Source organism: Nesoenas mayeri (genome assembly GCF_963082525.1).
Source record: "Nesoenas mayeri genome assembly, chromosome: 7".
Lineage (NCBI taxonomy): Eukaryota > Metazoa > Chordata > Aves > Columbiformes > Columbidae > Nesoenas > Nesoenas mayeri.
In genome coordinates, this window is record NC_137551.1 from 18,232,190 (window position 1) to 18,248,830 (window position 16,641).

The 16,641-nt window shown below is 39.2% G+C and overlaps 1 protein-coding gene across 1 annotated transcript in view; it reads left to right on the top strand.

Moving 5' to 3' along the window:
* The window catches only part of USP54 (ubiquitin specific peptidase 54), a gene marked incomplete at its 5' end in the record, with an annotated part of 51,636 nt that overhangs the window by 16,831 nt on the left and 18,164 nt on the right, over positions 1-16,641 (top strand). The window contains 7 exons of the mRNA XM_080347863.1: positions 3,100-3,246; positions 4,642-4,791; positions 6,359-6,527; positions 9,825-9,995; positions 14,047-14,178; positions 14,448-14,828; positions 16,264-16,498. Coding sequence (XP_080203989.1) covers positions 3,100-3,246; positions 4,642-4,791; positions 6,359-6,527; positions 9,825-9,995; positions 14,047-14,178; positions 14,448-14,828; positions 16,264-16,498 — 1,385 coding nt within the window. The remainder of the gene's footprint in view (positions 1-3,099; positions 3,247-4,641; positions 4,792-6,358; positions 6,528-9,824; positions 9,996-14,046; positions 14,179-14,447; positions 14,829-16,263; positions 16,499-16,641) is intronic.

Below are 16,641 nucleotides of genomic sequence, written 5' to 3' on the forward strand. Positions count from 1 at the left end.
ACTACACTGATGTCTGCCTTTAAATCATGAGCATTTTCAAGGTTTAGCTCATCATAATGATAAAAAGGATAGGTTCTTTGAGTTTGAATTCAGTACCTCTCAGTTTTTCCATGATGGAAGGAAAAAATACTAGTGTCGTGTGCTGCTTTGACTAGAGACACGTAGTGAGAACAGGAATAGACATAGTGTTTGGGTGGAGACTGAAAATGTTTCAGAGTGCCTCTGGCACCAGTGTTACATGAAGCCGCAATCACGCGCTTTCATCCTATGAAGAAAGGTTCTGGGATCTTACCTGAAGAAATGGAAATTACAAAGAATTTGGGGGCTGTATATGTTTATAGGAGACTTCTGTATGTTGACAGTGGTTTCGGTTAGCTAGGCCTTTATAGAACAGTGTTCCCACCGTTCATCCAGGTTCTCTGGTGATTATTTCTGTTGAGGGTAGTATGCTTCACCTGTAATAATAGCATGAAGAAAGAATTACTCATTTATTGTAAAATCTTTTCAATAGTACCATGCTGTAGCACAGATAGCAGAACTTCTGTAGCAGCCACCGTAATCATGTGTACAAGATTGATTGTTTTGCCTAGATAAACTTCCATTCAACTTCATCACTACCTTTCAGTTGGAATAAATTGAACTGTTGAAAAACTGCTGTACCTGCATCATACAGCCAAAACACTGGTCAGAGGGAGGGAGGAAAAGACCACTGCGTCCCACTGCCAGAGAACAGCCTGACAGTGAAGGGCTTAGAGGCTGCACAGTGTATTTGCAAGAGCTATGCCAAAGGCAGGATTCATCACAGAAAATTTGAGGGAGTATTGGCTTGTTTTTCTGACTGAGGTTTGCTGTTCGGAGTGTGGGAGATGTTGCCCAGAAAGGGCAGGCCATAGTTGCTATGAGTGATGAGTAGTGTTTAACCACTTAAAACCAATTACTGCATATGTCCAGTTGATAGTCGCATGCTCCTATACTTAAAAATGTTCTGTTCTGCTATACAGTAAAGGTCTCCCAAAATTCAACTGAATTAAATGCGTGTTTCATTTGGGTTAAAAAAAAATATCATGTAGGTAGGAAATCATTTATTTTTTTTAATCATAAGGGCTTGCTTTCTAAAGCAAGAGTTTGATGTCTTGTTCTGCCTTTTAATTTGAGTGTGTCCAGATCCAGGGCTTTAGATAGGTATGCGAGAAGACTTATCATGAAACTTTTTTACATATTGATTAATAGGTAGGCCAGGGAGCAGCTGTATAGTTGCTTCTTCCTTTAATGCTACTGTTAGACGTCTCACCTGTCCCCAGTGAAGCAATACATGCTCTAACAGGAATGGTTGGTGTGCTTGTTCCATAGGGAAGTGTAAGTATTCCTGGTTTACCTCCTGCACTTTCTGCAGCTTATAACTCTGAAACATTCACTGTTAGCGTCCATTGAAACTTTTTATTTTAAATATAGGCAAACAGTAGCTCCCTTACCTGAGTATAAGGAATGAAGCTATTGTATTGTTGTTTAAAAGATTCCTATGAGTCTAGCTATTTCACAACCAAAGCATGGGAAATGTAATAGAAAGACATTCTTTGTCAAAGTGTACTGCAATTTAACTGTGAAATAATTGGTTGTATGAAATTGCTTACAAGTACTTGCTGTCCCTTTCTTTTTATGTTTGGGAAAATTATCTATTGAGGCTTAGCCAAGGGTGGCCTAAAAGTCATGCAGGGGAAGCTTTTTATCAGGTTGCCATATTCCTCTTGTCTTGCAGAAAATGCTGATGTTAGTTAGCAGAAGCAAGGAAGACAATTTGAGAGTAAAATGTATTTGTTGTGAGATAATCCACACAAATGCTTGTACTTTGATTATTGCAGATCTTAATATTAAAACCTCATATCTACATTTAAACATCACAGTCCTCTACCTGTAAAAAAAATCTGTCTTCATCACTTTGTTGTTAAGCTCATTTCTTTCCTTTTTTTTTTAATTTTTCATTTTTTCTCTCTCATGGATAATTGGGACTTAAGTTCTAGTTAATTTTCTAGATTGCTGTGGGGAAGAAATGCTTTATGATCTCTTCCCTGGTTGTAATGTCAGGAGCGATTATATCCAATTGTGAAACTGGCCTCTGTAGAGTTGAGAAACTGTTCTCAGTATGAAAACAATTTCTTCTGGAATCTTGCAGGGGTACCTTTGTGACCTGCTACAGGGGGGAAGTGAGTATTGCAAAGGGCCTTTGTCATAGTTGTCCCCTCAAAAAATAATGCACTGTTTGCTAAAATTACAGTGATAATCTCTTAATTCAGATGGCGAACTTCTTTTGTGATGCTTTAAGGATGCTCACAATTGGTGATGGATTGGAAAGACCACCACTGAGAAATGTCTTAGCTTCTCAAGCAAGCTGATCTCTGAGACGTACTCTGGCTGGAGAGTGAGGGGAGACTGGCCAGTTACTGTGCACTGGTAGTTAATTTAAAAACTAAAAAATTGGAGGCATAAGGGAGACAGGAAATACGAAGTGAAGAACTGCTGTGGGTTAGTGAAGCACTTCTTGTTCTCCCGATCTTCCATCTGCTGCTCTCATACATATATGAATAGTGACCTAACTACCCTGTCTAAGATTAAATGCTTGAAGTACCATGTAGAACACCCACCCAATTTTAACAGCAAGACAGAACCTTGAAGATTTTCTGTTACCATCATATAAATCATCAGTCTCTGTAAATAACATTTTTTTTTAAAAGAGGTTCTGATCAAAACAAAGTGAGCTTTCCTTGCAATTCCTAAGAACGTTTTTGGGATCTTTCGTGTATGCTTTAGTATTCCTTTTTTGAATAAACCTTCTTTTATGCTATACCTTCTAATTATTATCAGTAGTATGAGGAAGAATCTGCAGTGTTCACTTTAAAGCTTGCAAATACCAGATAGGCTTGCTAATGCTCCTTGTCTGTGACATAAGAAGCTCATATCTTGAAGCCAAGCATATTTCTGCTGTGTTTCGGTGCTGCCTCTTTGGCAGCTGTGCTTTTGAAACTTGTACTTGTTAGTGCCTTTCCCTAACCTTATAATAAGAGAAGGATTATACTGAATGTTTTGTTTGATTTAAATCCTCAGAGTAACTGTGGGGAAAAGATCCGTATTCGTCGTGTGCTGATGAACTCTCCGCAAATCATCACCATTGGCTTGGTTTGGGACTCGGACCACTCTGATCTGGCTGAGGATGTGATTCACAGCCTGGGCACTTGCCTTAAACTGGGAGATGTGAGTTTTTTGTATTTTTGGCACTACCTACAAACACGATCTTTCTCACGGTAGTCTATAGCAGTGGATTGAGAAAAATGAAAAGTCGCCACCTTTACCTTTTCGGTGTCCATAAATAGAGGAATAGGGGGCAGATCCAAGGGTCTGAGCTGTTTCTGAATGCCTCACAAAACATGCAAAAGTACTAGTGTATTTGCATATTATTGAATTTCTGAAATGACTGAAAATTAAGAATGGCTCCAGAAAACAAATCTTGTTTGAATCAACAAATATTTACAAGTACAAGGAAATTCTGAATTGGCATCTTTGCTATTTCTATGAAAATACATATGTACTCTTTCATTTTGAAGAACAGAAGTTCATTTCTATTTATTTTGAAGACAAAATGTAGTTTGGGATTGTGGGATTTTTTAAATGTCTTTAAATCTTTTCATTGAAGTGTGTGCTCATAACACTGAAGAGTTATTTATAGCTGAGTCGTCTCTGAGAGATGGTGGCTGGCACTGTGTGATTGAGTGACAGATTAAATTAAGCAGTGTTTGGAATCTGGAGGTTTGTCTCCTAGAGGATTTACTTGTTCTACGTTAACTGATGCTTTAGAGCTGCATTATTGGTATACCAAATTGCAACTGTGTCTTATTGTAGCGCTGAGGTATTACTTTAAAATAATGTAAATAATATATATATATAGTTTTTAAAAAATGCATTGGCCGGTGCATAGTGTACCAAAATTAGTGCGAGTTAATGGAAGTATGGTTATGAAACAGCCTGGTTTTTTCACAGTAGAACAGTAATACACTAGAATATGAATCCTGTGCATTTTTAAATAAGACATGGTCAAATAGTCACAAACCCTTCTTTTTTTCTGCATGCCAAGTTCTTTTGACCTACTAATGTCTTCAGTTTATCTTTTATATGGTGGTGTCATAAATTTGTCTTTGTTCAAGTCAGAATAAATGCCAACTGTTCACTGTCAGAACTGCTTTGTTTCTACAAAGCAAAGAAGAATAAATGTTTTAAACAGTGTTTATCTCAATCAGCAAGCATGACACAGAGAATACAAATTTTCATAATAAAAGTACAGTTTCAAATTTTGAAAAGGTATTATATTGTTGTTGTAAATGACTTTCTTAAAGTACAGCCACAGTCTCCAAGACTGACTTGATACTTGTGCATCTGGTGAGTTGCTGGGAGTCTATTCCTGGTCTGTGTCACTGGGTTTGATTAATTTATTAATTACTTAAGTATTTATTGCCTTGTTTTCTCTATCTCAAAGTAAAAATCTGACACCTCTCTTGTAGTACTTTGAAGTCTTCAAACACAAAGCAGTATGTACAATTTTGAGCGTTTTATTATTTATTTCTTCTTTCATTTTTCTTACCTCTCTTCCTGTAGCTTTTCTTCAGAGTAACTGATGACAGAGCAAAACACTCAGAGCTGTATTTGGTGGGAATGATCTGTTACTATGGAAAACACTATTCTACCTTCTTCTTCCAAACTAAAATTCGCAAGTGGATGTACTTCGATGATGCTCATGTCAAAGAGGTGAGAAAACATTTAGGAAAAAAAACCAAACCTGTTATTAGCTATTTGTGTGTAGATCCATACTGTTTTCTACAGACTTTGATAAATTTTGGCTATTTTTCCACTCAAGTTCCGTAACTCTGTTGCTCCTTTTTCTGAACGAAGTATAGCACTCTCAAACAAGCAAACCAGAAATCTCAGGAGCCCTATTCTTAATTCTGTTCTGTTGGCTGCCAGTCTTGCTTCTATGCTGCTGTTTGAACATTTAGAGTTTGCTTGTGCGCACAGCTAACATGCCTCTCTTTCACTTGCTGGCAAGCGGTATAGCTAATTAGTGCCTGCTTTTTAGGTTCTTTGTTGAAGTATCTAGATGCCAGTCTTCATTAGTGGTTGCTGCCAACAGCCACTTTTTTCTGCTTCTTCTGTTTGTGGTTGTTTTTTGGTTTTGTTTTTGCGTTTGTTTTTTTTACCCCTTTTCCCCAAGCATGAGGTTCTTAACATTAAAGATACCAGTGCTGGAATCTTGGCACACCATTATTACATCCCATTAGTTTGTTTGGCATTACTTCACACCACTCTCCTGTTATGCCTTTTGGTCATGGGAGCACAAAGATGAGAGAAAAATTTTCTTCTGTACTCATGTCAGACACAGTATCAAAGGGAAAACTCTAATCCTTGTGTTTGTTCATAGTTATATTTCTCTGCAGCAAAAATTTGCCAAGGATGGGAACAGCAATGTTTTCGTAGAATACTTGTGTATGGAGCAAATTTGTTGGATTACATGTTCGGTGTACTAGGTGAAACCGGTATTAGTACATGGGGAAGATTTTTGAGATTAATACAGCTAAATGAATTCACTGCCTGGCCTATCAAAATGCTTGCAGAGGTTCTGTAACAGCAGAAATATTCACACAAAAATGGTTAGCTTTGACTTGAATTTGCTGTCATGTTGTTGATGTCTTTTACTGTTTGTTTTGTCTATGCTGGTTAATGGATTAAAAATTTCTGTACCAAATTCTTTGGTTTTATGACGGATACAAAAGTAGAACATTTCAGATGATGGAAAGCTTTTTGTGGGGAAAAAATATCTGAAAGGGAAGGATTATTTTTGCAGCTGTAGCATTTTATTAGGAATTGTAATTTGTCTAGTCATAAGATGGTGAATACCTTGATTTTAGTAGGATTGGTTCCAGGGTGTTCCAAGAGTGTGTGCCTGACCAGCTGGTGGCACAGGTGGTACCTTTTTTCTCAAATAAGGTGAATCTCAGAAGGAGGAATGGAAATGCCCATTTTAAGACACAGTTCACTTTCAGTTACATGTTAGACTTTGTATCCCTTTTTAATGTGTCTTCCAACATGTGACCAGCACTCAGAGCTTCCTTGGTGAGTCCCTTTCAATGCTGGATATAGGAGTCACTCAGAGCTTCCTTGGTGAGTCCCTTTCAATGCTGGATATAGGAGTTAAAGAATGTCAGTAGAAAATCAAACTCTGAAAGAAGTACAAGGAAAAAAGAGAGCTTCTTATAGAAAATGATGGCAGCAAACATTTCTTGTGCTTTTTTTTTTGTTGTTGTTGTTATTAATTCAGATTGGTCCGAAATGGAAAGATGTTGTGACAAAGTGCATTAAGGGCCATTATCAGCCTTTGCTGCTGCTGTACGCAGATCCAAGAGGAACTCCAGTGTCAGCGCAAGACTTGCCCCCTCAAGTGAATTTACAGCAATATAGCAGGACTTGCTATGATAGCGAAGACTCTGGTAAGCAGGCTGGACTATGTACCTTCAGACTTTCTCCTGTAATGCTGCTTGTGAAAAGTTTTCCTTCTGTTCTGGGTGCTGTTTTGTTAGCAGGCATCCTTGTTGCTTGTCAAAGCTGATCTAGAATTCTGACGAGGACTTTCAGGGTTTCACCTTGGAACCTCTCTGTCAGTCCAAGATTCTTTTGATTGTTTCCAAAAAGGTTTAAAGGAAGAAACTGGGGTGAGGGGAGGGAAGAGTGGGAGATCTGTTGTGGCATGGACATGGGGAGGAACAATAACTGATGGTTTCAGTGTCTGAGTTCATAAGTCCATCAGCTGTTTCAACAGGAAGAGAACAAGAGCAGAGATGCACGAACACATAAAAATTAAAGGAAGCTGCAGAATTAAACTCAGGAGGGAAGTTAGGGAAAAGAAACATTAAGGAAATGTCATAAATGAGTCCTCCGTTAGGATGGTGAAGGGATGTGGAGGAAGGGGAAGAAATACCAATTTATTAAAAATAAAAAAGAGAGTGACAGAATCAGTGCAGCTTATCTTCAGCCTTTGGCTTGTCTTTTACTCAAATAAAGCAGTGCAAGAGATATGAATTGATATGTGAGAGACTGAAGGGGAAGGGATTGGCAAAGGCTTATGCCCATGGATATGATAAATTTTCATGGTCCGTTTTGCATCAAAAATTACCTACAGCTATAGATATGCGGCACTTAAGATCTTAGAGGCTTTCAACACAGTGCTACTTCCTGAATTCTTTCTATTAATGGTAGTCCATTGAATCAGAAAGGTATGTCCAGGTAAGGTGCTTCAGAGGTTAGAACTTGGTCTGCTCAAGGTATCAGTAGTGGTCTGCACAGGCTGTCGGTTTACTGAAGGTCTGGAGAATTTCAGACATTTAGTCACACCATTGGGGCTTGAGGCCTCATTGAAAGAGGAATGGATAAATTCTGCAAAAAATACATAATTATAATCCAGATAGGGTGAAAAGAAAAAAACAAAACCTGTGTCTAAGTTTACATTTTAATGGCTCTGCAAAAGATTGTTTCTATTTTTGGATGTTTGCAGAGAATATCCTGAATTAGAGATGGGTTTAGTAGTTGCCAAGAACAGCAAGGCGAGACTAAAACCAGAAACGCAACCTTTCATCCAGTATTTTAGCCGAATTATTCAACTGTAATTCCAAGAACATTTTACTGTTTTCCTGGCCAATAGCTAACTTTATTCTTCCTGGTCAGTGAATCTGTAGAGAATACATGCTGTCCCCTTATTTATATGTTGACAGTCTACCAGAAATGAAATAAATCTCCAGCTCCTCTTAAAATAAATGCAAATAAATACACTGGTGAGATGACCTTCACTTCTCACTTGACAAGATGCCTTGCAATTTATAAACCTGTCTTCCTGTTCTGAAAAAAAAATGGGAAGTCTGGAGGAGTGAGAGGAAGGCCTTCAGTGCCCTGTATCAGTTGTGAGCACTTCTACAGGCTTCAGGTCAATATATGCTGTAAATTTGCCTTGCTGTTCTGCTGGTTGATCTCCAGGAAATACGTAGATAACCCTTCTGCTCATCGTCTCTGCAGTATCTACTATTATTGTGTTCTAAGATGACTTCAGGAAGCTGAATACAAATATATCTATATAAAAAGGTGTTTCCTTTCAGATAAAATTCAGAAGGCTATAGTGAGTAACCTGTTCTTTTATTTCAAAACCACTTGATGAATCCTCAGGGCTTGCTCCTGTGCTCTGCAGTGTTCAGCATTGATACCAAGCTCTTGAGAGAATTTGTGAGATGCTGTAGGTTGAAGTGCCAGGAGGAGTCATACTCACACACATTTTCCTGTCAGATAGAAGTGAATATTTTTCTGCCCTAATATACCCTTTTCAGAATGGCCTTTTTGTCTCTCACAAAGTGTGACTACAGCTTCTTTTGGATTCCTCAGTGTTATCAGAAATCCACAGCCCATAATTCAGAAATGAACAGAAATTCCTTATTCTTAAGTTGTTAATCACAGTATTGTACCTGAACTTTAGTCAAGGGAATCTGATAAATGTGTCTAATCACATAAAGATATGATACTGCAAATTATGGAGGAAAGATTGTTAAAGATGCTGGTATGAAATATTGTGAAGCTGAGTGCAAACAACTCTTAATGTGTTTCTGTTGAATAAAGACTTCAGTTTAGAAGTTGTTTTGTAATACTCAGTTCCACGGCACTGATTCCTGTTGCCTGCATTCACCGTTCTTTCTGTGACTGTCATCTCCATTAACAGCTGTATTCTGTATTTCTTTAGACCAATAAGATTTTTAACCAGTGAGGAGGTGGGGGCAAGTTTCTGACTTCAGAAGTTGTTAGGCATCCCTAGATAGGCCGTCAGCTACAGGACTTGCTCTTAGTGAAAACACAAAGTGCCCTCAGGCTGAGTGTTTGTGATTAAGCATAAGAATTATTTTCTTTTTAAATGTCTTTTTCTTCTTTAGTTTCTCCACTAAGAAATGAGTATGAAATGAATATCCTGTATATTCAGGAGGGTATACATCACATATATAGAAAAACCAGCAGTCTTCTAACTGTTCATATTTTTACTGTTATGTACTGAGAGTGGTGGGAGGCAGTTGTCGTTTTCTCCTCTTTTAATATGTTTAAGAATTACTCTACTGAAGTTGAGTCATGATGCTTCATTGTTTTCAGTATCCCAGTTGTGCAGGGGATGAGTGCAAGCTTCTTGAGAAGGAGCAGGTTACTTTAGATAGTACCATTTCAGTATAAAGTTTTACTATATAACCTTTGATTTATAACAGATGAAATGTGTTAATAATTAAAACTTGTGATGTTCTTGTTACCCTATTGATATTTTGTACTTGACTTATTTTTTTAATTTTGACTTCCCCTGGAGCAATGTATTTCATATTTTAGTTACCTGTGACAGTGTCAAAAATTAATGAAAAATAGCTTCATTGTGGTACTAATGTGTGCTTTCAGTCCAATAGATGTAGTTTTATTTTGTTTATTAAAGGATTTGATAAATTTGGAGTTAGCAGAGAGAAAGAAATGAAGGTGTGCAGAAGGAATGGCACTCTCTTCCCCTTTCCAAAGGAGAGGACCTTTCCCATAAACTCTTAAGTCCTTGAATCCAAGTTTGTATGTTTGGTATTCTGTTTTTCTTTTAACTCCTGTGTAGTTTATTCTGTTCCTTTCGTAGTGTGTGCTTGTGGGGTTTTGTTTGTTTGGGTTTTTTAAGCCTCTCCTGACTTTTATAATAGCTCCAAAAGATTGAAATTTGACATTGTTTCCTTCCTTAGGGAGAGAACCTTCCATCTCGAGTGATACCAGGACAGATTCCTCTACAGACAGCTATGCTTATAAACAGGCACACCATGAGTCTGTGGTCAGTCACTTCTCCTCCGACTCACAGGGGACAGTCATCTACAATGTGGAGAATGATGCAGCTTCACAAAGCAGCAGGGACACAGGTAGAAGATACCATTATATCTGGCTGATCTTTGTCGTTAAATATGACGACTGCAGCAGATTCCAGTGAAAAATCTGTATACATACAACCTATAACAGAATATTGAAAAGCGTTTAGTATCCTAAATGGTTTTGGTTTGTAATGAACCGTCGGCGTTCACAAAAAATAAGTCTAATTTAAATATCTTTGTGGCTTTTATAGACTTGTAACTCACCAGACAAACACTTACAAACATGTTTTCTGTTACCCAGAATCCGACTTCTTTGTTATGTAATTCTATAAGTTGGAGTCTGTTGTACAGTGCCGTTGTACGGTTTGGGAAGTGTTGTGTCTGCTAATTACTCAGTTACTTCATTTCAGGAGTTGCAGCTGTCTGGGAAGGGTGCTTTCATCACCAGAGTCTCTCATACTTATGCTCTAAGGACTTTCTATGTAAGTGGGTGTTGGTAGTGTTCACTGCACCAGGGAGGAGCATAAGGTGATTTCCTGCCTGTGCCATGGAAGTAAGCTGAGAATCTGCAGTGAGAGGACAATCTGTATATATGTTCCTTCGGGCAGCTGAACAGTCTGCCTGCATGCTCTTTAGTTGAAAAGAGGTTAACTGGAAGACTGAAGGCTTAGCTCTCCTCTATTATTCATGCCCAGTGACCCTAGTCACTGTTTCTGCATACAGTAGTAACTTGTGACATCACCTCTGACAAAGTAGTGCATGAGTTAAGGTCACATTTCTCCAACTTCAAAAATATGGTCTGCTAAGTCTGAAACATTGCTTTATTATGCCTTAAATAGACTTTCCAAGATGACATAACAGTTGAATTAGAAACTGTTTATTGCACCGGAGTGTCAACAACTATCACACCACTTTGTCCTTTTAGCTGCAAAATAGTTACTCTCTTGTATTGTGATGATATATGCGTATTTGGTTCATTTGAAGCAATCTCTGCTACAAATATTTTTCACATCAAAACCCAGAAGAAAAAGTTTCAAGTTTGTTTTCTTTAGCACTCTTTGATTCTTCATCAGAGATCCAAGTAACTGTAATGCATGGTTTTAGATAGCCTGACAGTATTTTCAACGTTTTAGCAAATACTGTAGGTTCCAGTCATGGTCCTAGGTAGCATGTGAGAAAGGAGGGAAAGTTGGAGCAGAATCTGAATGATAAGGAAACAATTTATGTTGATCTTCACAGTATGAAGAAGAGGAAATTGAAAATGCTAGTGGAATATTGTTTATATAGTCTGCAGAAGTGGCACAGAGTTTATTTGATTGTTTCTCCCTGCAAAACTTACGGTGCAGAAGACAGCAGAAAAGGGAGGGTAGGGGGATGTTTGCAAACATGTAAGCATGAAGTTCGGCATGTAACCTTTTGTTCTCTCAGTTTTAGTGACTTTTTCCTTTTTTTTTTTTTCTTTCTTCTCCTACTGATTCTATCCTGTGTTTTTTCCTTCAGCTTAGCCCACCTCATCACCTGAATTCAGTTGTCCTCGTTTTTCCTGACTCAGGCTTAGCTGTGCTCAGTGTGTCCCCTTAGCTAGCCACCTGTCTGGGCATTTCCCCCTTTTTTTTTTACCTACCTGAAACCTTTCCAAAATAGTCAGTCTGCCAACCCACACAACTGCTCAATCATCAAATGCTGATGCGTGGGGCTATTAAGAAGCCATCCACATTGACCTGTCAACTGAATCCTTCTGGGCAAGAGCAGGATTCGTCATTTAATGGCCATTTACCCACTACTCCAGCCCAGAAAATTATGGACCCTATCTCACATCGTCCTCCAGGGAAGGACCACCATTGGGTCGTATGACCTCAGGCACCCGGGTACTTCAGAATGGGGCCATGAAGAGTGGCTGCATAAGCCCTCTCTTGTTCCTACCAACCTGTACTGCTGAGAAAAATGTGCGTATTCTGGCTGCCCTGTTCATGCAACTGAGATTTTAGTGGGAGGGAGTAGGGGCTGTTCTGTCTTAATCTGTTTTATTTCATTCTCTTCTCTAACATATCCTTAGATATGTGCACAATCCCTACAAAACCAATCTTTTCCTTTGAATATAACTGTTTGCTTATGAAGCCATCCCACCTCTGGAGGATGAGGTATTTAAAAGGATACATTCAGCAAGGGATACCTTTTAAGTATATGATCAGACACTCAGAAGTCCTGGCTTGTTATTTTAGTGAACTAAAAAAAAAAAAAGTGTAAAGTGTTAACTAATATTCTTGGGATTGTAATTCCTACATTCAGATATTACAGTGGATTTAGTCTTTGCTCCAGAGAATCCAGGTAAAGACAACAAAGACGGTGTCCCACAGACTTTTGATTCTTGGCATCTCCTCTATGGCTGTTAACTGTCCAGTGACAACAGGACAAAATTTGCAGTTCGTGAAGGGAGGAGAAAATATTTATGCAAAGTTAGCAGCCTTCCTTCTACAAGGCTAAGTTGGACTCTAATACAGACCATAAGGTAGCTCCAGCAGCACTATATATCTTAAAATAGTTTCTGTTACAGTACTTGAAGGATGCTAACTAAGTGCTTGTATCAGGTTGAATGAACTTTAGGGGGCGAATGTTTAACTTGAGAAGTTGTGCACTTTGAAATGAAGCATAGGCCTCTTCTGTCTTGAGGGAAGCCACTACAACGTGTAAGATAATACTGTTCTTTCGGTCCCTAAAAGGTGTGTGACAGTCCATGCTGTGAAGGGAAAGAAGAAAACATGTCCCAAAGCACTGACTCATGCTCAGTCACCTAAATGCTGCACTTCTTCTGTCCTCACTGCTGAGATTTCTTATACTTCCTTAATTTCTTTTATTTTATATAAACTGCTTGTTTGTAGAGAATTTGGCTACAAAAATCACTCTCCAGTTTGCAAATACATAGAAATGTGAGTCCTGTAGCTTGCTTTTTGTTGTTTAGTTTCCTTCCCACTCGTTTATTGTTGTATCTTTGCAGCAATTGTAGTTGAAGTGAACTATTTTTTCAACTGTTGAAGGTACAGTTTTATGTGTAAAGTCTCTCTTAAATGTTGTTGATTTTTATGTTAATTTCTAGAGAAGGGGGAAGGCTTAGAACAGCTGGCTATGTACTCTGGAGGCTGTTAATCCACTTTTGGGTGGTAGGGATTTTCCTTTTCTATCATCCTACGCAAGGTGAAAGTTAGTGATAAAAAGGCTAGAGCAAAGTCTTTGTAGCTTATTCATAAATTCCCTTCTCATCCTGCATCTCTGCTTGGGACTACTCACGTGAGTAAAGCCATGCGTGTGTTTGTGTTTGCAGGTTTAGGACTGTGAATGTGTGAGAATTGTAAAATTAAGAAAAAGCAATACAGAAAAGCTAGGGTGTCAAATGCTCTTAATTCATATTCAGTGTGAGGAAATGGGAAATAAATTGGGTGCAAGAGAAAATATTAGCGCTCGGACACATGAGCTGTAGTAAGGGAACATTGTCGTGTGTCAGCTGATCCGTGTTGATGGTTTGTGTGTATGCTTTTAGCTTGTAGCAGATGTGAATTAGCTGGCGTAGCCCTTGAGAGCCAACTGAGGCTTTTTCACTGCAGACGAAGCTAACTCAGATTATTAAGTATTTGCTACAGGCAAAGAGAGTGCAGATGGATAGTGCAGAGCAGCTGATGATGTGCAGTAATTTATTATTACATGGTAACTTGTTCATGTGTTTGAGTCTTCATTTAACAGAGCAATGTCAAGCAAGCTGTCCTCGGGAGTTCCGTGTTCGTGGCCATTAAAACTGAAAAAGTATTCAGACAGCAAGGAAGTTATATCCTTAGACTATTAGAAGACAAGGCAGAGTCAACCTTTTCCTCTCCCTGTGGATGAGCTCTCCTTAACCAGAGTCTGTGGAGGGGCTGTATCCTTAAAAACGGAACACCCTCCCCAAGAAAACAGAACGAAAACTTTCGGATACAAAAATCCACCCAACCTGCCAGTTAGCCTTGGAGTGTCTGCAGCTCCTAAGGAGCAGGAGAGCCCTGCTGCTCTTAGCACACAGAACACTTGGTCCGAAGGCTCTTGTCATCTCCGCTGTGTTCTTCTGTCCTTCCAGGGCACTTGACTGACAGTGAGTGCAATCAGAGGCATGTTTCCAAAAAGGGCTCGCTGGCAGACCGCAAGAGGAGTTCTAGCCGGTCTCGGCGAAAAGGAGATGAGGCTCAGTCATCAGGATACCATAGTGAAGGCAAGATATGTTACTTTATTTCAAATATCAGTATCTCTTTCTGCATGTCTTGGAGATCCTTAGTCTGTACATGCATTTCCCTCCTCGTTTCTTACATCTTTGTCTGCATTTTGCCTGTCTTTGCTTTTTGGGGTGTGCTGGTTGGAGTTTTTAAAATTTTGTTGAGGGGTTTTTGTTTTGTTTTTTTACTTTTCAAAGATGCTGCAAGCAGGGCTGCTAGTTTAATCTGAAGTTATTCTTGTGGCTTTTGCTGTCTCTGTAAACTGCAGGAGAAACCTTGAAGGAGAAACAAGCCCCCAGAACTGCCCCCAAACCATCCAGCAGCACCAGCAGGCTGAGAGAATTTAAAGAGACAGTGAGCAACATGATCCACAGCAGACCACAGCAGATTTCTCAAGCCATCCAGAATTCCCCTCATGGAGGGAGTAGTGTGGATCAGGCAGGAACGCGACCCTCAAAAAGCCTATCTGCACACTCTCGAGACTGGGAAGTGGAGAGTACCAGTAGTGAGTCTAAATCCAGTTCATCTAGCAGGTACCGGCCAACCTGGAGACCCAAAAGAGAGTCTCTGAATATAGACAGCATCTTCAGTAAAGACAAGAGGAAGCATTGTGGCTACATGCAGCTTAGCCCCTTCTCTGAAGAGGCAGGTAAGAGTTTCAGCATGTGTGGAATAATCCTCCACTGTCCAGTTTTGCTTAAGTAAAGTAGGAAAGGGAAATTTTGAACATGGCTTTTAGGTCAGTTTTAAGTCATGTTCACGAAGTCTGGTTTCTGTGTGGGTATTCATGTTGCATGTGTGGTACTCTGTTTACTTTCTATGTGCTAAATTTCACATGTAAAGAAATAAGAAGGGAAACATTACCATTTGCATTGCTTAAACAGGCATAGGGCTAGACTGCTAAGTATCTGGAATTTCATCCCTCGGAATGACCTTTTGTATTGGTCTGTGTTTTTTCTCTGGCTTGTCATGGTGATTTTGCATGATGGCTCAGACAGTGGTGCAGTGAGTACCTCGTGTATCAGTTCTGAGTTATGCTTGTGAGGATAAGACCATGGCAGCCAGTGATGATTTATCTGGGACCATTTTATACCATAGCAGCTATGCAATGCATATGTAGAGACTTTGTCCTCAGCTTTGCTGGTTTTGAAGGTAATAAAATCTGTTGTGAAATGACAAATCTTTTATTGCCTCTACCACAGCTCCCTGCTTCCATCCCCCAGTCTGCAAATGAACGTAACAGTTATTTTGCTCCCTGTCAAGGGGAGGGTGATACTGAAACTGTATAAACTGTGCAGAGAGCAGATGTTTAGGAGTTCCTGGCTTTTATGCTGTTACACTAATCGAGCTGCTGTGCTCCCATCAGGGTGTGGATGAGAAAGAAGAGGTTTGTGTGACTGGCAGTAGAGTTGTGGTTAGTAAAGGTGCTAGTCAGATAACACTGACTAGAAGGAGCTAAAAGTTGGAACTAACTGGGAAGCATAAAGAAATGTATATAGGAAAATGAAAGGAGAACAGAACACAGCTCTAGAGAAGGAAGCAAGGGGAGCAAACAAGAGGTGAGTGGAAAGACCTAGTGAAAGCAGTGGGGAAGAATTAAAAAAAAAATAAAATGTTTTCCTGTCCTCTATGAAGGCTCATCAAATCATAAATGGCAAAATAAACAATTTAAATAGTGCAGCATCTGAAGTAGAGATGACAATATGCAATAACAAATATAAACTGGAAATACAGTTGGGTATACTGTAAAAAGATCTTGTACAAATACAAATTGTTATGGTGACGAAGGGATTTTCTTTCCAGAGTTGATTGTTACCTGGAGAGAAATATGGTAAGTTATACAAAAGGGGAGAGATAAAAAAAAACCAAAAAAACAAAAAAAACTTTGAATAAGCTATTGCTTGATATTACTAGGAATGCTGTAAAAGTATTGGGTTTTTTTCTGCTTAACATTGCCAGTTTTACACTAAATTAAAGGCAGCACTTCTGTTTTGAGCATGATTGAGAGGCTAACGTATCTATGGATGTTTTCCGAGTATTGAAGCTTGGATCTTCTACCAAGCTATATTCTTTTGTCTTGACAGGTAAAGAGCTTATTGAGAATGAGGTGAAGGAACACACTGTTCAGGAAACAAGATCCAGCCAGTCGAATGTCAGATACAAGCGTGGTGTGCTGGGCCGGAGCACCCAGCATCATATGGCGGATCAACATCCTCATCTGATACAGAGGATGGAGTCTGGCTATGAGAGCAGTGAACGCAACAGCAACAGCCCGGTCAGCCTGGACATGCCCTTGTCTGAAAGCTCAAGCACCCACAGGTAGATTTTGACGAACTTCATTTTTGGAGTGATTGAAGTCTTGATTTCTTTTTTGTAGTTACGTAATGGTGTAGAACTTTTTTTTTTGTTGTGGTTGGTTGGTGGGTTTTTTTTGAAATGCAAAATGGTACTCCTAGCTTGTA